Below are 26,906 nucleotides of genomic sequence, written 5' to 3' on the forward strand. Positions count from 1 at the left end.
AGAAAGTCAATCTTTGATCCCTAAGATTCTTGCTGCCTAGTAAAGATGAAAAGGAGCCAGCAATGAAACACGAGGAGTATGACAGTAAAAATACGAAGAGAAGTACACAACAGGAAATTACAGAAGTAAGACTTAGAAAGATTTGCCCTAGGATAGTAGTTCTTAACCAGAGGTAGTGTCAGCTGTATAAGGGGCATTTGGTGGCTGTGTTTGTTGGCCATCACAATGATTTGAGGGCTGAAATGGCATTCAGTGGGAAGGGACCAAGAATATTAGGTTGGTGCAAAAGTAATGGCTATTTGCATTGTTGAACTCTGCCTTTAATATTGGAATAAATTCCTAAATAAATGTGGCTATGTTATTATACATCATTTTAATGTGCATTTCTCACTTTATTTTTTTTGCTAATGACTTATTACTTGTTGTTTATATTTATTTTAGACTATAGAAATGATGCTAGATAAAAAGCAAATTTGAGCAATTTTTTATTCGAGTTCAAAACTGATCATAAGGTAGCGGAGACAACTTGTAACATCAACAATGCATCTGGCCCAGGAACTGCTAATGAACATACAGTGCAGTGGTGGTTCAAGAAGTTTTGCAAAGGAGACAAGCGCCTTGAAGATGAGGAGTGCAGTGGTTGGCTATCGGAAGTTGACAGTGACCAACTGAGAGCATCACTGAAGCTGATCCTCTTACAACTACACAAGAAATTGCCAAAGAATTCAACATCGACCATTCTATGGTCATTTGGCATTTGAAGCAAATTAGAAAGGTAAAAAATCTTGATAAGTGGGTGCCTAATGAGCTGACTGCAAATCAAAAAAATCATTTTGAAGTGACATCCTCTCTTATTCTACACAACAAACCATTTTTCAACCAGATTGTGACATGTGACGAAAAGTGGATTTTATACAACAACCGGCAATGATCAACTCAGTGGCTAGACTGAGAAGAAGCCCCAGAGCACTTCTCAAAGCCAAACTTGTGCCAAAAAAATGTCATGGTCACTGTTTGGTGGCCTGCTGCCCATCTGATCCACTATAGCTTCCAGAATTCTGGTGAAACCATTACATCTGATAAGTATGTTCAGCAAATCAATGAGATGCACCAAAAACTGCAACACCTGTAGCCGGCAATGGTCAACAGCAAGGGCCCAATTCCTCTCCATGACAATGCCTGACCACACACTGCACAAACAATGCTTCAAAAGTTAAATGAATTGGGCTACGAAGTTCTGTCTCATCCACCATATTCATCTGATCTCTTGCCAACCAACTACCACTTCTTCAAGCATCTTGACAACTTTTGGCAGGGAAAACACTTTCACAACCAGGAGGCAGCAGAAAATGCTTTCCAAGAGTTCATGGAATCCTGAAGCACAGATTTTTATGCTACAGGAATAAACAAAATTATTTCTCATTGGCAAAAATGTGTTGACTATAATAGTTCCTATTTTGATTAATATAAAGATTTATTTGAGTGTACTTATAATGATTCAAAATTCACGGTCCGAAACTGTAATTACTTTTGCACCACGAAGAGAGTGAAAAAGTTGGCTTAAAGCTCAACATTCAGAAAACGAAGATCATGGCATCCGGTCCCATCACTTCATGGCAAATAGATGGGGAAACAGTGGAAACAGTGTCAGACTTTATTTTTTTGGACTCCAAAATCACTGCAGAAGGTGACTGCAGCCATGAAATTAAAAGACGCTTACTCCTTGGAAGGAAAGTTATGACCAACCTAGATAGCATATTCAAAAGCAGAGACATTACTTTGCCAACAAAGGTCCGTCTAGTCAAGGCTATGGTTTTTCCAGTGGTCATGTATGGATGTGAGAGTTGGACTGTGAAGAAGGCTAAACGCTGAAGAATTGATGCTTTTGAACTGTGGTGTTGGAGAAAACTCTTGAGAGTCCTTTGGTCTGCAAGGAGATCCAACCAGTCCATTCTGAAGGAGATCAGCCCTGGGATTTCTTTGGAAGGAATGATGCTAAAGCTGAAACTCCAGTACTTTGGCCACCTCATGCGAAGAGTTGACTCATTGGAAAACATTCTGATGCTGGGAGGGATTGGGGGCAGGAGGAGAAGGGGACAACAGAGGATGAGATGGCTGGATGGCATCACTGACTCGATGGACTTGAGTCTGAGTGAACTCCGGGAGTTGGTGATGGACAGGGAGGCCTGGCATGCTGCGATTCATGGGGTTGCAAAGAGTCAGACGCGACTGAACTGAACTGAATATTAAATATCCTGCAACAGGTGGGACAGTCCTACATAAAGAAGAATTGGCACACCCAAAATGCCAAGAGCACTTCAGTGGGGAAATACTGGAAAGAAGTTCCTCAGATCAATAAACCTTTCACTCTACCACCTGCTTATTATTTATCAGCACATCCCTTCTTTGCAAAAAAACAGAAAGAAACACGTAAAGAAAACTGTCACTTTTCTACATTCCCTGGCTCTTAAATAGTAAGAGAAGACTCCTTGAGGACTCTTGCTTAGACACCACACTGGATATAAAACAAAGCCAAAAGTCCAGGGACTGCAAATATGACTTGAAACAAGGCACTGTATGCCAATTTCTCTCTCATTTATTTTTAACCTACAAAAATATACCTCAGATGGTGTAATATTAATGTACATTCTGGGGTTGCTTAAAGATATAGGTACTTCCAGATGTAAAGAACTCTTTGTAATGTTTATTCATTCACCACAGTATCAAATTTAATCTGTGTTATAAAACTGGAAGTAGAAGAATACACAGGAAATTTAAGATCTGAAATGTCCCCTTATTGTCTATCACTCTAGGAAAAGCCCAAGTGCCCTGAAATGGTGGCCTAGCTTCTGGAAATTTTGGTTGGGAATAAAAACAGGGTTCAGTTCAGTTCAGTCGCTCAGTCGTGTCTGACTCTTTGCGACCCCATGAATCGCAGCACGCCAGGCCTCCCTGTCCATCACCAACTCCCGGAGTTCACCTAGACTCACGTCCATCGAGTCAGTGATGCCATCCAGCCATCTCATCCTCTGTCGTCCCCTTCTCCTCCTGCCCCCAATCCCTCCCAGCATTAGAGTCTTTTCCAATGAGTCAACTTTTCACATGAGGTGAAGCATGAAATAGGCCAGGAGACTGAGAAGTTGTGTTACAGACACAATTGGGTATTTGCTTTCACAGCTTTGATTTGATTTAATAATTAATGAAGGTCTACTGTATTTAAGGCACTATGCTACAATGCTGTGGGGGTCATAAAATAAAAAATAAAAACAAGAGCATCCATAAAATCTTTGATAAAGACCACTCAGTTAAAAAAATGATCTCATCCAAACATGTTTCTAGGCCCTGAATACATATATTCTGTACCACGCTCCTTGCCCAGCTCAGGGAGGTCCCTCGAGTAACAGCGGGAACGCACTACATCTCAGGGCAGTTCCACAATTCCAAATTCTAGATGAAGCCCTGTCCCCCCTCCACCCCAACTTTTTTTTTAATGACAAAAAAGGAATTATTTCCTTCTAATGGATTATTTCCTTCTCATGGATCCCAGTGTGTCATTAAAAAAAAAAGTCCTATGCCCTTTTAGATGGCATTTCTTTAGATATCCTATCTCCCAAGTGTCTTTTCCCATCCAAACAAAAGGAAACTTCTGGTATACAATGTGAAGGGTCTGCTAGAGAACATGAACAGCATATATAAGTCTTTCAATTTCTCCAAGTTAATTTACTTAGTGTTTGTTTGTGTTACCTTTGCAGCCTGAGGAGTACAAGCAACATGCACGGTGCTGGGCTTCACCCCATTTGCCTTAGGTCTTTTAAACAAAGCAAATCTACTTTTCCTCCTTCCTCTATCGCCGTTTGGAAGAGACCCATTATACCTGATGGGGGAGAAAAAAATTTAGATGATCTCATGAAAGAACCACACAATTCTAAAACAAATGCTTTACTTTGTCTTAGAGGATCAACCACTGATTAATTATCTATTAGTAGATTATAAGTGTCTGGAATTAACTTTTAGCGACTGCTGATCCCCAGACCAGCTGCCTGAGTGTGAAACAAAAAAGATTTTTTTCTGTCTACATCTGAAGTCACAGAGAAGTACCTTTTGGATTACACACAGATTTAAATTACTTGTATTTTTCTTCCCTCTTTTATTTAAGATAATCAAGAGCTGATTAATGGCATATCTGACTTCTTATGACTCATTCTATTTTTTTTAAAGGTGAATGTTTGCATGTGGTAATACAACCTTTAAAAGTACATATTTAAACAAATATGACGTTTAAAATAGAATCTCCTTTAATTATGAACCAAACACTTTATAAGTAACTGAACTTTTTAAATTAGGAATTTTTAGACTTGTTAGTCTCAGCTACTGGCTTGTACACATTCACATTAGTCAGTAAAACCTGTCCGACTGAGCATAAGTAAGTGGCCGTTAAACACGTTTGTTGCTCAGATCTTATGATCATTTCTCCATGATAACATAAACACGCTCTAAAGGTAAGCAAGTGAGCGAGGAGTGAACCAATAGGAAAAAGGTTCAAAACAAACATCTGGGTGTTAACTATGTACTAGGCACTAGTGGGTTCTGGGTGTTAACTATGTACTAGGCACTAGTGGGTTCTAGTTCACAAATCACTTTATTTTATCCATTCTCTCATAAAAACTGCAAGACCGGTATCACTTGCCACTGTTACAGGCTAGGAATTAAGTTATTCTTCAGAGGAACTGAGTCCCTCCATTATTTTCTGAAGGTCACACCAGTGACACTGGCAAAGCTAGAACTGGAATCTAGGTGCTTGCTGTGCTTTTTTTCATTCTTTACTGCTTTGCTGAGGCATGAACAGTAGCTTAATAATACTCTCTCCTCAAGTACTGTCCCCCTTATTGCGCGACAAACACCTTTGGTGTGATGGTTTCTTGTTTATAGCTGGTTAATCTGGGGGGAAACCGAGGCAAGGAATGGGTAGTTTTGAGGGTGGAGGAGACTGTGCTTATAAAATGGCCTACACTAGGGGCTGACAAGGAAGGGAAGGGAGTTTACTCAAAGGTTGTCAGATATAGAAATTACACTGAACAACCTTTATAAAATGTAAAACACACTGATTCTTCTGGCAAAAGCCCCTGCTAACCTTGCTAAAGGTTCATGGTAGTGCCCCTCAGCTAATACATACTGGATTTTGCTGCTTGGGACTGTGCTGCCCCCAGTCTCACACACTGAGGGCTCCTCACTGCCCCTTACTACTGTCTACCAGAGCTCGCCTCCTTCCTCTTTTGGACATATGCTCTCTATTCCTACACTGTGTTCCTGTAGCTCAGAGCTCTTTTCCAAATAGCACCAGCACAAAACTGACCACCTTATCCAGCCTGACTTCTCCTTCTAAAATGTTGAGAAGCAGCATTGTTTGCATTTTAATACATCAAGTGCCAGGTACAGAGACAACCATTTTATAAGGTTAACTGAGAAACCGCCGGGCTAAAAGAGCCAGTTTAAACCATATACTAAATTTCAAATTCTAAGTCTTCAGATGACTCAAATTTCCTACTGAAGAATTTAACTTTGAATAGCTTTTGGTGGTTAAAAATCTGTTATTAATACATCAAAATCTATGTGATTTTAAATTGTAATATTGTAGTTCCTATATTAAGTTTACAATCTTTTAAATTGTTTTTGAGAAAACAACATTTTCTTTAATCTCAAGGGACCTTAGTTGATCTTGTCTGTCATTTTACAGAAGAGGAAACTAAGGCCCAAAATGGTTAAGTGACTTGCCTAAGGCCACACAGCTAGCAGTGTTGGAAAAAGTACTGGAATTCAGGATTCCTGGCTTCCAGTTAAGCTCAGTAACACCATATTATTTCCCCAGTTTTTCTTACTTTCGTATCTGAAACAATGGCCACAGTTTCAGTTAAAGAAGAATTTGCACCAACCTGATTCTAAAATATGTTGTAAATGTCTAGAATTGTTTTTTAGGCAGGACAGAAGCAGTAGGGAGAAAGTAAATTTTACAATGTCTAGTTTCTGAGATCTCTAAGAAACAGACTAACATTGTGTCTCCATTTTGACACTGTGGCAAGTTTAGACTGGATAAACTGCAATAATGGAATCATTTATTCCTCAATCATAAGACTGTATGAGTTGAATGGATGAGATTACTTTTGAAGCAAACAAGTAGCAATGTCCTAGGCTTCAGAATCATCACATTGTCACGTCTATACAACTCTTTTAAGTACAGGACCAAAAGCACAAAGCAGCATCTGTCTCAGAGGGCAAAGGAACAAACTAACACTAACCTACATGAAATGACCTAAGCAGAGGGGAGATTTTGGGTACAGTCAGCTGAGGCAAATTTTCTAAAAGACGACGTAGGGAAGACAAATGGACTGGCTATGTGACTTTAGACAAGTACATTTTTCACTTCATCTTTAAGAAGGTTTGTCCTTTCTAGGGGTGAGGGTGAGGCAGAGTTTATGGAGCATTTGAGTACTTACAAAGGATGGCATAAAAATGAGAATTAAAAGAATTTCTTAATTTGGTAATATAACTCTGTAGCTTTAAATACTCTTTGGAAACAGGCAGGATATAAATTCTAAAAAAAGTGCATTTAACCAAGATTTTCAAGTTACCATATATCATTCAATTTTATGCTCATCAGATGGAGAAGTCTTACCCTAAGACAATGAGTTCACCATATTTTACTGGTGCTTTGGATGGATGATTTTCTTGATCAGGAGAAAACATGAGCTTGGCTGTCTTTCTCAAATCTTTGTTCACTGGTCAGGAGCCTTGGGACACCTTTTGCATTATTTCCTAGAGGGGAAAAGTTTTCATTAATAATTTGAACAATGAATTTCAGTTTAAGTAAAGATGTTCTTTTCTAAAAGTCCTTGTGAGCACAGTATTATGAAAATTATCACATAATATATATAGTGTGTGACATTTCCCCCAATAATGGTTGTATAGTTGATATAACTGTTTAAACACATTAAAATGTAAATTTAGGAATGTTAACTTTACATTAAAAATGTAAATTCCAGTTCCAGGACGATGAGGAAGACATTATTTTCCCTATGATTTCTGCTAATTATAACCCAAAACCCTAAACACTATATATAAAGCAGAAGAAGACTCTGAAAAGTAGAGAGAAGGCAGAACAGCTAGGGGCCTTGGGGCCCATGGAACGACTTCGTGGCAAGTTCTTTGGGTTTTCTTTTTGCCTAATATCAATATATCCCAGATCTGAAGCTCAAGAATCTAGCAACCTGGAAATGCCAACTGGCAGAGAGAAAAACAAACACCTGACAAAATGCTGCTCTCTCTGGTCAAAAGAACAAGAAAACACAGCCTTAGCAAGACAGAAAACTTGTGACAATAACTGCTCCACTACAAACAGCACCACAGAAAACACTGTGACCCCACCATCGCACTCACCAGCAGGAGCTGAGCGGTGAGCCCGGACATCCACCTCAGGAGGCCATGAGGCGGCCTGACCTCCCTCTGGGCTACCCTTGCCAGAGGCAGTGTCAGAACAGGCCAAGTGGAGAGCCGGCACAACCACCCTGTTGGCTGGCAACATGCCCCCTCCTCTGCCCAAGTGGTGTCAGTGGACAGCGCAGGGAGCCTAGGGTTCCATTCCAATTCAGCAGGATCTTCTTCCCTCAGGGGTCAATGGAGGCCAAGCAGGGAACCTGGACTTCCACGTCCACCTAGTAGCAGTAAGAAGGCTCCCCGTACTCCCCTGACAGAGCAATGTGAGGAAAAGTCAGTGAAAATAGAAGGTCTGGATGATATTCAGAGTGTCCAAACGTACAACGAAAATGTCCAGCTTTCAAAAGAAAGCCACTTACTATATAAAGTACAAGACAGAATTAAAACAATGCAAAAAGATAATCAACAGGTGCCAGAAGTTTAGATGACAGAGACGTGAGAATTATCTAACAAAGATTTTAAATCAGTCATGATAAAAAATTTCAGTAATCAACTACAAACAAATTTGCGGCAAAGAGACAAACAAAAAATAGTCTCCACAAAGAAAGAGAAGATATGTAAAGTTCACTGGATGGGCTCAACCCAGAATGGAAGGTATGTAGGAAAGGAATGAGCTGGAAGACAGAAAGTACCCAGTCTGAACAACAGACAGGAAATTAGACTGGAAAAATACAGGAAGGAGCCTCATGGACCTGTGGGGCTACAAAACGGCCCATTTAATAACATTAGGATCACTGGAGTTCAGAATGAAAGGAGAAAGAACCGAGCTGAAAAAGCACTCAAACAATGACTGAAATGCAACAAATGTGAAAAGGGGAACAAAACCACAGATTCAGGAAGCTGAACAAACTCCACATAGGATAAAACCAAAGAAATCTATGCCAAGACACATGGTAATTAAACTTCTGACTTAAAGGCAAAGAAATTTTCTTGAAAGTAGCCAGAGAAGAACTAAACCTTACCTACAGGGGGAAAACAATGAATTTTTCACCAGAAACTACACAAGACAGAAGCAAGTGGCCTATTTTTTTCAGGTGCTGAAAGAAAGTAACTATCAACCAGATTCCAGCAAGAATGGAAAGAAAAATTAAGACATTCTCAGATGAGGAAAAATTAAGAGAATCTGTCACCAGCAGAGCTACTCTAATAGAATGGCTAGCAGGAATTCACTAAACAGAAAATAAATTTTTTAAAAAATAGTAACTTGGAACACCAGAAAAGAACAAAGAACATGGTAGTAAAATCAAGACTTCTTTTCACACAAACCTGTACATAAATGTTTATAGCAGCTTTATGCATAGTAGCCAAAAACTTGAATTAATCCAGATGTTCTTTACTGAGTGGATGATTAACCTGTGGTACATCCATACTACAGAATAGTTCTCACCAATAAAAAGGAATAAACTACTGGTACATGAAACATCATGGACAAATCTTTAGAGAATTATGCTGAATATAAAAATCTAAGCTCAGAAGGTTACATATATGATTTCTTTTATATAACACCCTTGAAATGACAAAATTACGGAAACAGAAATCAGGTAAGTGGCTGCCAAAGGTTAAACTGGGGGTGGGAGCAGGGGGGAAGTGAATGCAACTACAAAAAAGCAACAGGAAGGCACCACAGTGGTGATGGAAATGGGCTATAGCCTTATCAGTGTCAGTATTCTATAAAACCGGAATACTGTGATATTGTGCTACAGTTTTACAACTACAGTTGCAAATAACAAGATCATCTCATCTACACTATGTCGTATATCAATATATGAATGTCTATCCCTTTTACTTCTCCCCTAAAGAAGCATTCCACTTTAAAAAGCTTAGATTTAACCAGGGGTTTTAAATGAACTCTTCTTAGACAATTAACGTACTGCCATCTAAACATGAAAACACTGCTGTGGCACACTTTTGACCAAGAACAGTAAGAATTAAAACTTCAATAACATGAATTAATTAAATTTAAAATTTAAATTAAGTTTTAATAACACTGTCCTGATTCAGATTCCTTTTTAGAGTTACTTTCTATTTTTAGGAAGTGGGGGGTTTTCATTTATAGCAGCAAAACATTTCCTTAAAAAGAACTTATTTAAAGAAGTCAATTTCAACAGTATTAAATAGGATTAGTAAGCACATAGATATGGCAAAAATCTGAAAATGATACATAAATGCCCATATTTGGCTGACACTAGTTTTTAGCATGGCTAACAAGTACTAACCTATGTTATAGTTCTAGTTCTCTTTGAATAAACCAATCTGTTTCCTCATCTCTAAAAATGAAGGGACTAAAGTAAAACGAAGAGAACGTTGGAGGTGAAAATATATGAGAAACCATCTGGTCCTAACATAAAAATTTACAAGTAATGTGCATACAGAACTATAGATTTAGTCCTATTGCCCCTATAGCAAAACAAGAACTAATTCTAGCTTTGACAAGGAATAAGAGTAGGGCTGGCATATACTCACCATTCTATATTTTCTAGAGCCTCTGGCCAAATTAGCCAAGAAAAACAATATGTTCCCAATTATTCTTACTTTGGTTAGATTCCTGAGAGGGTCTAATTTGAGATATTTATCAGATATCAAAATTTCAATCACAGGAACACACTGAAACTTGGTTTCTATTTTTGTATCTAATAATCAAAATCTCTAATAAGATACTTTAGTAGTAATGGTTATTTACGATCTTAAACAAGGCCCAGCAGCTAGATAGTAACTCTTGCATTCACTCTCTGTAGATAATCTGTGTTTTAAAAATCTGAATAATACACAGAATTCTTCGAAATCAATTCCTGAAGTCGTAGTCCTGAGAACACGACACGCGTATGTATGGAAGTGTATTCTAACACCTCAATCACAGACAGCACCTGGTGGTGTTCAGTTACGTTAGCTGGTCTGACCCCATATATTCAGTCCCATCCCAAAGTGACCCAGCAAAAAGAACAAGAAATAGCACCATTCTATATGAGACTGGAAAAAATGATAGAGAAAATCTTGCTAAGACAACAAGGCTGTTTCCTATAATATCTATTACTTCGAAGTCTGCTTGATCTGTGAAAATTAAGCATGCTGTTCTCATCAGCGGAGACCTTCCCAAGTTGAACAAATTTTAAAAGAAATACATTCTGGAACGCTATTTGTGTGTGGGGGGGGAGGGCAGGAAAAGATGAATAATTTGCCATAAAATACGTTTCTTAAGAGTCTCATTAATTTGACTGATACAACATTCTAATCATTTGTTCTTTAAAGGCCAGTGAAATACAATTGTTTTCTTATCAAGTGTTTGCAAAGGAAAAGACTTTCTAATATGTAATCGTCAGTTTTACCTTAAGAAGGAAAACTGGGGAACCAATCTCGGTCCAAATTGCTCCTTTAACATAACATTTTTCTTTTTCACACTGCACACAGCCTTTTTGCTTTCTACCTACTAAACACAAGTATGAAATTCCTGTCCTGAAAAATAAAAAGAAGCAAACACTAAGGGAGGGACAAAACAGACCTTAGGAATGTGTTTACATAATCTTTTGAACACTCCTATTTTGGTGGGCAAGAGAGTAGGCATAAGGGATGCTGGGTGGAGGCGGGGGGGGGGGGGGAGGAAAATGTTTTAAAACATGAAAATGTTATAATTTTTTTATGGTGAAAAATATAATGTGGATTGCATATGTTATCTCTGATGAAACAGAATTCCATCTCCACCAGCGTTCCCCTGTGGTTGATTTCAAAAGGATGATTCAAACAAAAGGAACTCTTTTCTTATGCTTGTGGTGGAGCCATTTTGTGAAAACAAATTAGCTGATGATTGGAGGGTGGTAAACTTGCAGCAGTTTCTTGCTAAGAGTGAAAAGTTAATCATCATCTTCCTTCTTTCACCATCAGCAGGATTAATAAGCAGCATTTTTCCATAAATGGAGAAAGGAGATAGGCAAAATAATGGTGTCAGCTGTAGGAGGATGAGGTTACTACTTTTCTTTCTGTTGGTGTCTTTTGGCTTCTCAGTAGAGCACTCAAAGAAGTGAAGGCCATGCTCCCCTTCTCAAGATACAGGGCACTTCTGGACAAACTCCCAGCCTTGCTTTTTAGGGTGGCCAAATGACATGCTGATAGTCTATCAGCTACAGTGATAACATAGTTTCATCCTGATGGGAAAGCAACTAACATCTTTCCCACAGATAGTGACTGTTCCCCTAAATTCAGGTTTCTCAACCCTGGCACTACTGACATTTTGACATGGGGAGTGGAGGGGGGAGATGGCCTGCACATTGTCAGAGGTTCAGCAGCACCCCTGAGAATGTCTCACCTTCCCACACTCCATCCCCCAACTTCCTTCCCACCCTTCGCCCTCAGAACCACTGAGAACAAACTGGAGATAACAATTTTTTTTAGGAGGAATTTCCCCTATTTTTGTCATAGTACTTAGTACACAGTAAGGTATTTAATAAACATTTGCTTACTACCATAATCATACTGATGTCTTAAAATTTTTTTATTTTATTCGGCCACACCTCACAGCACGCAGGATCTTAGTCCCCTGACCAGGGATCAAACCCATGTCTCCTGCATTGGGAGTATGAGTCTTAACCACTGGTCTTAAGCCTTGTGTTAGGGAGAGCAATGGCTTTGAAGCTGCCGTTTCAGTATTTCATTAGACTTGATAAGAGTGGCTGGAATGAGAATGGGAGAACTATCATCTTATCTTGATGGTGATTAATTATTAATATTTCTGTGCATTAAAATATTTTAATATTTAGCAATCTCTCTCAACCTTCCTTCTTTCTTGAAGGAAAGAAACTGGAGTTGGGGTGGCCAAAGAAGTAGCTATAAGGCCAGTGCTTGGTAGCCTGACATTTTGTTGTTGCTTAGTCGCTCAGTTGTGTCTGACTCTGCAACCCCATGGACTGCAGCCTGCCAGGCTCCTCTGTCCATGGGATTTCCCAGGTAAGAATACTGGAGTGGGTTGCCATTTCCTTCTCCAGGGGATCTTCTCAACCTAAGAATCAAACCCATACCTCCTGCATTGGCAGATGGATTCTTTACCACTAAACCACCAGGGAAGCCCAGCCTGAGGTTTAGAGAAAGGCTAATCTGTGGAGGCCAGATAAGGAAATATCTTCTTGACCTAGGGGACCCAAACTCAGAGAAACTAAAAGCAGGCTTTGAAAAGCATAGGGGAATGCTTTTAAATCAAAAGGCATATCAATATCAATTGGAATCAAACTTAGATTAAGGTCTATCTTGCACTTGCACAGAAAGTTAATCAGCAAAGTGCTTTCTCACAGGATTAGGTTATTTGACCCTCACAACAGCCCTGTGAATTAGAGATGTCTTATTAACTCCATTTTCCAGACAGGGAACAGAAGTTGTCAGTCAGAAAGGCCAGTGACTGGTTTAAGGCCAAACAGGTAATACGTGACAGAGCTAGAACTGAAACCTACATATGAAACAAACACACATTAACTAATCTAATTTCTATCACAACTGTATCAAGTATAGTAATTTATCTCCACTTGATAAATGAGAAGACTGATGCTCCTAGAAGTTAAGCAGTAGTTCAGGTTTTTTGATACCACTGATCACACCCCAAACAAGGCTGGGTAGGGTTGATTCCTAAATATTAGTAAGAGTAAGAGGCCATCAGGGGGCCATTTAGGAAAAGAGACTGTAAAGTAAAATAAACTCTAGACAAGTTACACTCCAGCAGAGACTAATAGCAACTATGCAATTATGACTAGGGCTTTTGGACATTATTTGAAATTCTGTCACTTCCTCAAAGCTCACTGTATTTGTCAACCCTGTTGCCTGGTAGTGACCAACAATAAAAACATCAGTAAATAAAGTGGACTTTGCTTTTTTAAAAAAATGAGGAGGGGAGAAAGAAATCAAAGGGGAAAAGCATGGTATTACACTAAGACAAATTCCTGGCACCATGAGGAAGAAAAACACATATATAAGAAGAGAGCCCAGGCAGCATAGGGGCAGGTTTCATGCACTCCCAGAAAAGTGACAGCCAAGAGAAAACTGCAGGGCAGTATTCCTGACGGGGGTGGGGGTTTAAATACAACCTGTCCACCCCGCCCCAAAATGATCACTTAACTCCCCACGCCTAGAAAATGTATTGTAAAGGACACAACTAAGGGCTCTTTTTTTTTTTTTAATTGTGTCTGCCCATGCTCGGCCTGTATTCAACTCTTTCAGCTTACAAAAGTGCCTAAAATGATAATACGCTTCTCAGGAAAGCAAGACCAGAAATTCCCCTAGATTTCACCACTAAAGTCTTGAAGAAAATTTTGCAGAACGCAGCAAATTCAGTGGGATTAGATAGCAATTCAGAACAAAAAACAACTGATACAATTATACTCATTGTAAACACTATAGTTTCTTCAAGTCAGCAGGCAACCCATGCCTCTGCTACCGTTTTTTCTTAGTGTCCAACACTTTCCGGGTTCTGTGCCAAGCACTGTTCTAAATACTTTACATAAAACAACTGATTTAATCCCAGAACAACCTTGTGAGGTTCAACAGATAAGAAAGCCAAGGTTACAATTCAAACTCAAACCAGTACTCTGGATCAGCTGAAACAACTGAGTTTAAAATGAAAAGTAAGTGGGGGGTGGGGAGGAGAAAACTGCACTGGGAAACTAAACAAGCAAGAAAACCCTCCAACTCTTCCCACTATAATGTATCTAATAGTGAGAGTTTATATAAATGCTACTGCTCTAATACAGGACAAACTTCTATAATATTGACCAACCATCTGAAGTTTCTAGTAATTCAATCATTTTAAAGCTGAGTTCAAAAGTCCCTTGGATAAAATTTAAACCTGAAAAGAAAATGAATGAATGGATTTTTCTCAATCACTTTAAATCTATACCATCCTATGAAATTAAAAAATGGAATATGGAGTCCATGTTCCACAAAAAGTATTGTGTAATGATTGTTTTGGACAGTTAGATTGCTCCCAGAAATAGAATAACCTCGGTTTTCTCTAGTCCTTGTTTTTATTAAAACACTGACCAAATTACACGCATTTTAAAAAGGCCAATAACAGTCTCAAGTATCTCCTCCAAGATACTTATTGATTATGAAGTGGAAAACAGTAACTTACAGTGGGTGAAACCTGGCAGACACCAGCTTAACTAACTGATCAAGGTTAACATCTGCAATAAAATGTTTCGATATCGTGTATTCCCTGATTATGATGTATGAAAGCCACATCACTTTTGTGCTATGTTGCCAGAAAATGTGTGACCTCGATCTAATCAGGAGAACATATCAGACCAACCCAAACTGACAGTCTACAAAATAACTCTCAGCACTCAAAGTGCTAAGATCATGAAAGACAAGGAAAGGCTGAGAAACTCCCAGGTTGGAGATGAAGGAGATGAAGCAACTACACAGGATCAGGAATTGGATCCTGGAACAGAAAAAGGACAGTGGAAAACTGAAATTTGAATATGGCCTATAGTTTAGTGAATAGTGATATATTATTAATGTCAGTTTCCTGGTCTTGATAAATATACTCTGGTTATACAGATTGCTAACATTGTAAAAGACCCTGATGCTGGGAGGGATTGGGGGCAGGAGGAGAAGGGGGCGACAGAGGATGAGATGGCTGGATGGCATCACCGACTTGATGGACGTGAGTTTAAATGAACTCCAGGAGTTGGCGATGGACCGGGAGGCCTGACGTGCTGTGATTTATGGGGTCACAGAGAGTCAGACACAACTGAGCAACTGAACTGAACATTAGAGGAAATAAAGGGTATATGTAAACTAACTGAATTATTTTTCCGATTTTTCTCGAAGGCTAGATTTCAAAATAAAAAGTAAAAAAAGAGAAGACAATAAAAATGGAAAACAAAATTTAATAAAAATTTTAAAACAAAAACTTTAATATAGAAATGAATTCAAGATTTAAAGTTTGCTTCCTTCCAGCCCTCTCACAACCTAAACGTGTTAAGAGTGTCACTTACGCTGGGCATGTCAAGTCACAGCGTCCGGTCTCCTGTCCTGTCTCTGATGTGAAGCTGCCCCATTCACAGCCTCTTTAGCGAGGAAAGTTGTTACTACCAAGTGTGGCCATTCATTGGACTGAGTGATAATAACTGCACGTTAGTGATGTATCCACACACTGATCTAAATTTGGCAGAATCATGCTTCATGGTTTTTTTTTCAAAGTTATGACATAAGAGCAACTTTACTACTGAATGCTCTAGGAGGTTTCATTAGAAAACACTCTGTATATGGAATTATATCATAGCTTTTGATTTAACGCTATACTATACAATGACCTTAAACAGGATTTTAGTTTGAGTTCTGAAGAGTTTATAAAAGGGAATAGAAAGAAGGATGGGAGAAAGAAGAGTTAGGAAGCAGCAGCCCTGGGTGATTTTTGACACATTTCATTTAGAATAAAATCCTGAAAAGCCAGAAAGTCAAATACTTTCCTAAATTATTAATTAATTATTTCATTGTGGATACTATTCTCTTCCAACAAGAGGAAGCACTTGCAAAGGACTAAGCTATGACAGGGTTCTCTAAGGCCAGCCCTAAGAACTCTGGCCCTTGATAGTCATGAGGGCTGGACCCAGGGTCTTTCATGAATTCTCAAAACTACAAACCAGTCCTATAACACACAATTCCCCAAAATGGGGACAACATTTTCCTCACCGCATAGGATTTGTCACCGGATCTAAATGGGAACAAAGCCGCACTGGGATTTGTTCTGTTGGGCCATCTCCTTGATTCACTCAAGTCACAGAATTTTGAGTCTCTTAAAATTATTCACACTGTGAGAGTTAAACCAGCAATTTTCAAGGTCTTAATGTAATGTTAAAAAAAAAAAAAATCAAGTATTTGTAAAATGTATTCAGTTAGGCTAGATAATACTTGGTAATCTAAATAATATATCTAATAATATAAAGTTGGTCTTGATAATACTTAATTTAAGGTAATGCTGCCTTATCACTTAATATTTGTTTTCTGAGATGCATCTTTATTTCTCAGTGTCTAAACATGTTTATGGTCTGCTCTTTGTTGGTAACTCTGATACCATATATAAAGTTCTAGTTTTCTACTGCTCATAACACATAACAGGCCCTGAAATTAAAAATCTCAAAGATCATAAACATTTGTTTAGATACTGAGAAATAAAGATGCATCTCTGAGAAAACAAATATTAAGTGATAAGGCAGCATTACCATAAATTATTATCAAGGCCAACTTTATATTATTAGTTTTAAGGTTGAATGCTATATAAATGTTTTGCTTCTCAGTAGTGGAAAAAACTACATCTAAATCAAATTAGATTTAGTGTATGTACTTCCTGCTTTTGATGCTTTCAAATTACGGTGCTGGAGAAGACTTCTGAGAATCCTTTGGACAACAAGCAGACCAAACCAGTCAATCCTAAAGGAAAATCAACCCTGAATATTCATTGGAGGACTGATGCTGAAGCTGAAGCTCCAGTGCTTTGGCCACCTGTTGTATAGAGCTGACACACTGGAAAATACTCTGATACTGGGAAAGACTGAGGGCAGAAGAAGGGCCTGACAGGGGAGAAAATGGTTGGATGGCATCACTAACTCAATGGACATAAGAGTTTGAGCAAACTCTGGGAGATAGTCAAGGACAGGGAAGCCTGGAGTGTTGCAGTCCATGGGGTCGCAAAGAGCAGGACAAAACCTAGTGAATGAACAACAACAATTTCCTGCTCTTACAGGGAGTTGACTTTAACTCTTTTATAGTTTCACAATTTCATTATAAGCTCTATTAAAAAGGAATGGGAAAATAAAATGTGGTTGAAAATTCAAATAACAACTAAATCTCCAATATTTCTTCTAACAGTAAAGTCAGCTACCCACAGAGAGAAGTCATTATTAAAAGATGATGACTATTATAATCTCACTAATGAACAAAAATTTCATCTTATGATTTCTCTGTGGTTCATGAAAAGTTCTCAAAAGTAACAGCATCTGATCTTTCTTTGACCAAACCATGTTTTCCCCATAAATTTTTATAGCAGTAATTTAGAGACACTGTGTGTGGGAGGCTAAGAACATCTATTTTTTAGCACAATCAATATTTTAAATAACCCAGTATGGTGTTCCTAATTCTTTTCATTAGAAAAATAATACATACATGTAGCCGGGATATTTCTACAAATTTCCTCTTTCCACTCTGATTACCCAAGTAGGTAACTTATTAAGATCAATTTTTCTTCCTAATCTGCAACTTTTTTCTTGTCTTCTGCTGTACACATACCCAAGAGAGTGTATACTCCCCTCTCACAGATTAGAAAATCTGATAAAAAATGCACACACACTACTAGGCAGCATGTTGGTATTCTAGCAAACATTCAGTTTTTAACAAAATTAAAAAAAGAAAATCTTAGTTATACCTTTTCTTTAAAAGAAAATAAAATGCTTTAGAAAAGAACACTGCTGGGAACTTAAAACTGTTCATTTTTTAGCAGGAGCCTCACCCCCTCTTAATCAGTCAGCAGATCTAGAATTATTAAATCTCTTCCTACCACATTATAGAACAATAACAAAGCATTCAGGTAGAAACATTATCTAAAATTCTTATAAAGCAAAACTCTCAATATTTTAAAAAATCCTATAAATTTCCCCTGCTGCTGCTGCTAAGTCACTTCAGTCGTGTCCGACTCTGTGCGACCCCATGGACTGCAGCCCACCAGGCTCCTTCATCCATGGGATTCTCCAGGCAAGAGTACTGGAGTGGGTTGCCATTGCCTTCTCCGAAATTTCCCCTACCTTGTAAAAATGTTTAAATAGTAAATTGTAGTTATCTCAAAGGCCTAATCTCTTTGAGAGGACCTTGGGAGACTTACGGTGAAAAAGCTAAATTCTGGATAAGCATTAAACAGCTAACCAAAGTACAATGACAGCACCATCATTCTGGCTACCGAACCCTTCATAGAGCAATGTAATTCTCAAATTTAATAGTTCAAAAGAAAATAATGAACAACACTGAATTCCAAAGTATGTTAAAAACTAAATACTGTAGTTTCAAAGAAAAAAACTAAATACTGTAGCCTGGATTGGAAAAACACTGCAAATGAAGAATTTTTAGTTTTCTGCTGACCAATAGTCAACAGGTAGTCAATCTCTGTAGTTATTTCTCTAAGAGTAATGAGAGGTTAAAATTAATAGCATAAACCTCCCTAAAAACACAAAATTCTTGGAGCCTGAGATTTATTCAACCTTTTTCCCAAGAGGGAAGAAAATATAATTTATACATATTTCTAAAATCAAATGTGAAAAAATTAAGTATAAACCATCTGATGATTCCAATCATTCATTTTGCAACTCTACCTTTAATCTGAGGCACTGACAATGTGACACTTACAATTACGCCGTAGAACATCTAAGTCTTTCTTCCTTTGCTATCACCACAAGCTAGATAAACAACCTTCTCACCAGATGATAAAATCCAGATAGTACTAAAGCATCCTCCAGTTACCCTTGGAATCACAGACATAAAAGCAGTCTGTTCAGTGTTCTTTCGCTTAAGCACCTCATAATGTGTGTGGGTGGCCCTGTGTTAGGGAAAACAGGTAAACATTATGTAATTCTAGATTCTATTGGCTGAGTTGAGAATTCACTTCTACCCTCTCCTCCCTAAGGAAGTCTGTATCCCCAAAGAGAAGAAACGGAAGTGGAGGAAAGCACTCAACAATTTTTAACACAGACTGAATTTCAAGTTATGGAACACGGTACTTCAAAAGGGAGCATTCTATTTTTTAAAAGGCTGACTGAATTGACTACCTAAAGGCTCTCTAAAAACGTTGGAAATACAAAATTCTCAACTATCTTTTCATAATAAAGTAATAGCCTATTTTAACAGATTTAGTATAATACTTAATCTGTTAAGAAATACTCTACTTAAAAAAACAGAAGAATCAATACCATTCATATGCAAAGAAAGATGGCTGTTTTAGAACTATCCAACAAAGCAGATTTTTTTGGTTTTGTTACAAAAAACTACATTATCCCAGGCATAAGAACAGGTGAGCATTCAATCACATTTCCAATTGATCATGCATATTTCCAGATTTATACTTTAAAAATAGATTCACTGGGTGCTCATGAACATGGAGATATGATACCAGTACTCAGAGCGAGTTGGGGCTGGCACCTTACTTACTGACTTGAGCAGCTTTTAGATTCTACTTGTAAGCTTTATTTGAAGAGTTACTGCCTGCTTGTCCAAATTTCCCTGCATCTTTTCTTAAGAAATGTGTTTTCTTATGTTGAAGGGTTATACATGGATCCTGTTATTCCTCTACACAGCCAAAAATAAACCTGCTCTGTGCTTAATTACATTTCAGGTTTTTTTTTTTTTAAGCATGCTAAATTAAGTTACAAGAGCAAATTCTGGTCCATACCTGTTCAATAAGCTGCACATGCAAACTATCTATACTCTCACCCATTAAATTGTTGTTCAGCTTGAGTCTAGGGAGCAAATGCTCTTATAGAAAAATATTTGGTAGCCCTAATATCTACCAAATAATAGATACCCTAGTATCTACCAAATAGTAGTAAATTAGTATATCTAGTATCTACCTAATATCTACCATCTACCTAATATCTACCAAATAATATGTTGTCACAAAAGGAACTCTCTTCTAGCTTATAGCTACAAGTCTACTTCTGTTGCTACCCAGCATTCCATAACTGTGTCATATCCCCTGCAGCTATTCTTGAGCAAATCTGCATAATGTTTCTTTTGCTCATTATGCTGGCAGCAGGCCCACTTAGGTTACTGTGAACGTAAATCTGCTCAGGTAGTCTGCTTTTGTCTAATGTAGATACGTGCTCAGTCCAGGAAACCTATCTGTCAAAGTAATCTGGGCATACTCTAACATTTTGCTGTTTGGTGACCCTGCCACGTCATGTGATTCCAGGCTGATGAAAGTGCTCAAGAAGCCGGACGTGACCGGTCCAATACTCATACTAAACAGAATGTAGTTGTGACTGACTATGCCTTAAACTTGATGCCACAACAAAACTTGAGGATCTGCCCTTCTTCAGACCAGTATACTGACTCTCTTATTAACTTGGGGAGTGTATTTCTTGCTCACCTCCTAAGGCAATCAAATACATCAATAGCTCATACACTGTCATCATGACTTATCTTATAATGATTAAAAACAGACCATCAGGAGTATAAAAATTCCCTACGTATTTCAAGCTCTGTGTTTATACCAAATAATCTGAAGGGGTATATTTTTCTTAAAGAGCTCCAAGAAAACACTGAAGACAAAACCTCCTATTTATTGAGAATGATGAGCAATTTTAAAATGGGACAAAGACCCATATTCATAAGGGAAAAGGGCTAGAATTAAATTTTTAAGCTTTTCTTTCCCAATCTGAATTGACTAGTTACTTGGGTTTGCTTTTTTTTCTTTTTAAGAACTTTTTTTGCTTTTCACAAGTGGTTTATTTTTTATTTACAATGATGTCTGATTCAGTAATATCTCGTTGTTTGTTGTTTAGTTGCTAAGTCGTGTCTGACTCCTGCAACCCCATGGACTGTAGGCCTGCCAGGCTCCTGTGTCCATGGTATTTTCCAGGCAAGAACACTGGAGTGGGTTGCCATTTCCTTCTGCAGGGGATCTTCCTGACCCAGGGACTGAATTCGCATCTCCTCATTGCAGGCAGATTCTTTCATTATTGAACCACTGGGGAAGCCCAGTCAAATACAAAAACAAAACATTAAGTAGTTTTGCTAACTGGTAGGAATCAAAGTTACCAAACTCTGGCAAATGGACCTTAACCTCAATAACCTTTCCCCACCCTTCTTCCGAATCTGCCTTGGCTTGCAGGTGTCAAACTTCCTTGTCTTCACCTATAATATCTGAACTTCTGGGACTTATCTCAGTTGGGCTGGGTTGTTTTTTTTTTTTTTTTTTGAGACCAATGATAAACTTTCAGTACCCTGAAAACTTAAAAATCAATCCAAAAGAAAAACAAAGTGCACTTACCTCACAACATCTATGCCTTTTCAGATGTTTCTTTTCTTATGTCTTATTTTTCTTATCTGTTGTAGTTTAGGTTTTTATTTCACCTTTGAACACGACTTCCCTCTGAGAGCCTGTTGATCCTCTAATGGTCTCTGAAGACTTCTGAGGATGCAGTCAAGGACTCTTTCCTCCTAGGTCCTTTACCTCTAGCCACACCCACAGCAAGTGCGTAAACTATTTCATCCTTTAGTTCCACCTCACTGGTGACACATATGTCCTGTTCCTCTAACCCATAAGGCAAATTCACATAGATGGCCTTGGCTAGTCCACAGTAAGCTTTTACCAAATATCTACATGTGCCCAGGTTTTTACTTGCCGAATGCACCTAACTCTAATCCTTTTGAAGAAAAGGTATTTGAGGTCTAAGATTTTTCAACAAGGCATAATTCTTCATTGTTAGGGACAAGAAGAAGAAGACAATAACAAAAATATCACTGGTATTACTGTATCATATAACCACACTGTAAAGCTGGAAAGAACCTTAAAGAATATCCTATCAGCTTAGTCAATTTTCAATTCCCTCATTTTACAGATGAGAAAAATCTGTATCTAGAGAGGGTAAAGTATTTGATTAAGTCACAGTACTGGGAAATAGATGGGAAAACAGTGGAAACAGTGTCAGACTTTATTTTGGGGGGCTCCCAAATCACTACAGATGGTGATTGCAGCCATGAGATTAAAAGACGCTTATTCCTTGGAAGGAAAGTTATGACCAACCTACATAGCATATTCGAAAGCAGAGACATTACTTTGCCAACAAAGGTCCGTCTAGTCAAGGCTATGGTTTTTTCAGTAGCCATGTATGGATGTGAGAGTTGGACTGTGAAGAAAGCTGAGCACCGAAGAATTGATGCTTCTGAACTGTGGTGTTGGAGAAGACCCTTGAGAGTTCCTTGGACTGCAAGGAGATCCAACCAGCCCATTCTAAAGGAGATCAGTCCTGGGTGTTCTTTGGAAGGAATGACACTAAAGCTGAAACTCCAGTACTTTGGCCACCTCATGCGAAGAGTTGACTCATTGGAAAAGACTCTGATGCTGGGAGGGATTGGGGGCAGGACAAGAAGGTGACGACAGAGGATGAGATGGCTGGATGGCATGACTGACTCGATGGACATGAGTTTGAGTGAACTCCTGGACTTGGTGATGGACAGGGAGGCCTGGCGTGCTGCGATTCATGGGGTCGCAAAGAGTCAGACACGACTGAGGGACTGAACTGAACTGAACTAAGTAGTGGAGCCAGTTAATAGATCTTTTCACTTCTACTAGGTTGTTTCATTAGTTTTGGAGGCAATACCACAATACTAAAGAAAACAGCAGTCAGCTAGCTGACAAGTGACTCATACCCTGTACCATAGTATTATCTATCATGTGAGATGGCAAAATATTGACCTTTAGCTCTATTCTTGTCTGTGTACTGTTACTTTATACCATAAAGAAAAGCTGAAAATTAGACAAATAAAAGTTTGATGATATGTGTACCATGGAGATTTCTTAAAAAACATATAAATGATCAATAATTACACACACAAAAATGCTCAATATCAACAGCCATTCAGTCAGTTCAGTCGCTCAGTCGTGTCCGACTCTTTGCGACCCCATGAATCGCAGCACGCCAGGCCTCCCTGTCCATCACCAACTCCCGGAGTTCACTCAGACTCACGTCCATCGAGTCAGTGATGCCATCCAGCCATCTCATCCTCTGTCATCCCCTTCTCCTCCTGCCCCCAATCCCTCCCAGCATCAGAGTCTTTTCCAATGAGTCAACTCTTCACATGAGTGGCCAAAGTACTGGAGTTTCAGCTTCAGCATCATTCCTTCCAAAGAAATCCCAGGGCTGATCTCCTTCAGAATGGACTGGCTGGATCTCCTTGCAGTCCAAGGAACTCTCAAGAGTCTTCTCCAACACCACAGCCATTAGGGAAAGGTAAATCAAAATCTGAATAATGAGATATTTCACACCCACTAGGATGGCTGTAATCAAAAAGAAATATTGTCAAGGATGTGGAAAATTCAAAATTCCCAACCACTGCTGGTATGAAAGTAAAATAGGGCAGTCACTTTGGAAAACAGTTTGTCAGCTCCTTAAAAGATTAAACACAAAGTTACCATTTGACCCAGGAATTCCACTCCTTGTATATATTCAAAAGAAATGAAAACACATATTCAAACAAAGATCTGTGCACAAATGTTCACAGTAGTATTGTCCATAACAGCCAAAAAGTGGAAATAAGCCAGATGTCCATCAACTGACAAATGGATAAATAAAATGTGGCACATCCATACAATTGATTGTTATTTGGCAATAAAAAGGAATAAAATACTGATACATGCCACAACATAGGTTACCTCTGAAAACCCTATGCTAAGTGAAAGAAGCCAACCAGAAAGGATTACATATTATATAATCCCATTTATTTGAAATGTCCAGAGTAGGCAAATCCAGAGATAGAATTATGATTAGTGGTTGCCTAGGGCTGGGACGGGGACGGGGAGAGCGGGGGTTGGGAATGGGAACTTGAGGGGGCAATGGTTAAATGCCATGGGGTTTCTTTTTCAGGTGATAAAAATGTTCTAAAATTGTAATAACGGTTATTCAACTCTGTGACTACACTAAAAAACCACTGAAGTATACACTTTACATTTCAAATGCATGGTATATAAATTATATCTCAATTAAACTATTATATTATTAAAGAAACAAAGCATTTCCACATTCAAAAAAAAAGCCATAGACTCTAGATCACTGGATGCTGGCATGTATGTGGAATTCAAGTACTAATCTTGAACTTACTACTTCTTGAACCAAAGACACTGAGGGAAACAATCATTTGAACATTCTACAAGATATATAGGTTTTCACAAACAGAGCTAAAGACTTTCCCAAACCAATTGCTTTTTGTACAAAAATCACAAAATTCATAGTCAGGCTTGGAATTTTTAATTTTATATCATTTCAATCTACCTTTTATTGTAGACATTTTTGTTTGGTTTTGCTGACATCTTATATCACCTTCAATAAATATGAGTGAAGGGTGTTCCCCTAAGACCAACTCATCAATTCTCTGATACAAACTGAGTGTCCAAGAATTCAATTCAATTCTGACACTATCCACCTGGAGGAGTTAGTGCAAATTCCACAAGTTAAAGGACTCAGTGCCATAAAAGAGCCCCGTTTCAGCACTTACAATGCCAGCTGCAAATCTCAGGCAACCATTTAATTCTGCCATAAATCGGGGGTTCCCATGACTACCTCTTCATGTTCCCTAACTCACTAGTACGGCTCACGCAACTCAGGAGAAAATTTAACTTACATTTATCAGTTTATTATAAAGGGAAGTGTTATTTAAATATTTTGAGTATTAAATAGTTTATAATCTCATTTGGCTAAATAGCTGAAAACAGAAAACTAAGATCTAGGTTACCAGATGATGGTATCTCTCCACAGCAGGATTATAAAGAGCCACCCTTCTCCCAATCCTCTAGATTCCACTAAATACCTATTAATGATTTCCTCTATTAACAATAGCAATTGTGGGCTTCCCTGCACTTTAATTAGCTTAGATGTTTGAGTAATTTTTAAACTGAGGCCTATGGTCTCCTTACTTTTAATTTTATACATCTGGAATCACATCTAGAGTCCAATAATACAATTACAATCCCAACAAATAGTATTGAGCATTTACTATCATGCCAGAAGCAAAAAGAATATTCAAACTAATGCAAAAGGTATGATTCCCTATACCACTACTCATTTACTCACAGTTTGGAGGGGAAAAGGTGTAAATCAATCAGTTCAACCCCAAACAGGTACCATATTAAAGAAAACACTTCAAGGAAAAGTATTACCATGTTGGTGGAAGAGCACCCAGGGAAAGGTTCATAGAAGGAGAGGTACTTGAGTTGGGCCCTGAGAGACAGACTAGATTTTGCTAAGTGGGGAAAAATCATTTCTGGTGGAAGAAACAACGTGCATCAAGATTAAAAACAAAAACAAAAACAAAAAACACCTTTCCTGAGTACTGTGTGCTTAGGAAAGGTTAGGTTCCAAGGAACTGAAAGGTCAAGAAGAGCCTGATACAGCAGGCCTTAAGAGTCTGGGTAAAGAGATTGAATTTTTCTCTGGAGTTAGTCAAAAGTCTTTAAGGAAGGCTTTCAGAAAGGGAAGAAAACAACTTTATGTATTACCTACTATATAGCAGATAAGAACTTTACATGTGTTAAACCCAATCTTTATAACTGTCTATGACAGATGAGGAAATTAGGCTAAATTATGTGCTCATGGTCATTCAGAAACTAAGCGGCAAAAGTTGAGATCTGAATTTAAACATACATCCTACCATTCTATCTGGCAAAATTCAATCAATCAAGCCAGGGCCAAAAGATGTCTGGCCACAATGTCCATGATCAAATTTGATATTATGTCAAATTAATTTTTTAGTCTGCTTATTACTACATTATGGTAAATGGGTTTTTGCCAAATTTGAGTAGACTGATGGGATAGCTTGATCTAAAAATATAGGCTGGAGTAGACACATAAAGGGCTTACCAGGTGGTGCTAGTGGCAAAGAACCTGCCTGCCACTGTACGAGATGTAAGAGACAGAGATGCGGGTCTGATCCCCAGATCGGAAAGATCTCCTGGAGAAAGGAATGCCTACCCACTCCAGTATTCATGCCTAAAGAATCCCATGGACAGAGGAGCCTGGTGGGGCACAGCCCATAGGATCACAGAGAGTCAGACACGACTGAAGCTACTTAGCATGAGACACATCATTTTGGGGATTCCTGAGAAGTCATCTTGAAGAAAGAGTTATCTTTCTAACAGATTAAACTAATTAAGAGATCTGAAGACGAAGAGGGAAATACATGCCAATGCATTATGACGAAATGGATGACACAAGCCATAGAAAGCCCACAAAGACACAAGCCACACTGCGGCTCCTTATTCTACTTACTGAGTCTCTTCACAGTGTTTTGATATTTTTTTACTCTTTATTTATGAAAATCTATATTGATGAATACAGAAGGCTGGTGGGCTCCCTGAGCATTTGTGTATGTTACTATTCAATTTCTCCCAGGTGAATGGTCTTCCCTAAGGAAGGGAAAAGACCCTGGGATCACCATACAGGAATGGGTTTGTACCTGTCCTTTTCCTCAGGTCCATGGGTCAAGAACAAACCAGCAATGTGCAAATGTGAGATCATTTGCATACATGTTTCTTGAAGACATATATGTAAATAAGAATCTGTATATAAAGCTGACAGTTATTGGGGTTATAAAGAATCAGACACAACTAAAGTGACTTAGCCAGCATATAAAGCTGAAGGATGCTTATTAAGCTATTTAAAACTAGCCAGGCCAAAACTGATCAAAAA

General features: G+C 38.4%; 1 protein-coding gene across 2 annotated transcripts in view; it reads right to left on the reverse strand.

Annotated features, from left to right (window-relative positions):
• The window catches only part of PELI1 (pellino E3 ubiquitin protein ligase 1), a 55,792-nt gene that overhangs the window by 8,491 nt on the left and 20,395 nt on the right, over positions 1–26,906 (reverse strand). For both annotated transcript variants that reach the window (XM_061432788.1, XM_061432787.1), the window contains exons 2-3: positions 6,671–6,810; positions 3,745–3,874 (exon numbers count right to left, since the gene is read on the reverse strand). In XM_061432788.1, the coding sequence (XP_061288772.1) occupies positions 3,745–3,874; positions 6,671–6,741 (201 nt within the window). In that variant the 5' untranslated portion in view covers positions 6,742–6,810. The remainder of the gene's footprint in view (positions 1–3,744; positions 3,875–6,670; positions 6,811–26,906) is intronic.

This window comes from Bos javanicus, chromosome 11 (assembly GCF_032452875.1).
Source record: "Bos javanicus breed banteng chromosome 11, ARS-OSU_banteng_1.0, whole genome shotgun sequence".
NCBI classification, from domain to species: domain Eukaryota; kingdom Metazoa; phylum Chordata; class Mammalia; order Artiodactyla; family Bovidae; genus Bos; species Bos javanicus.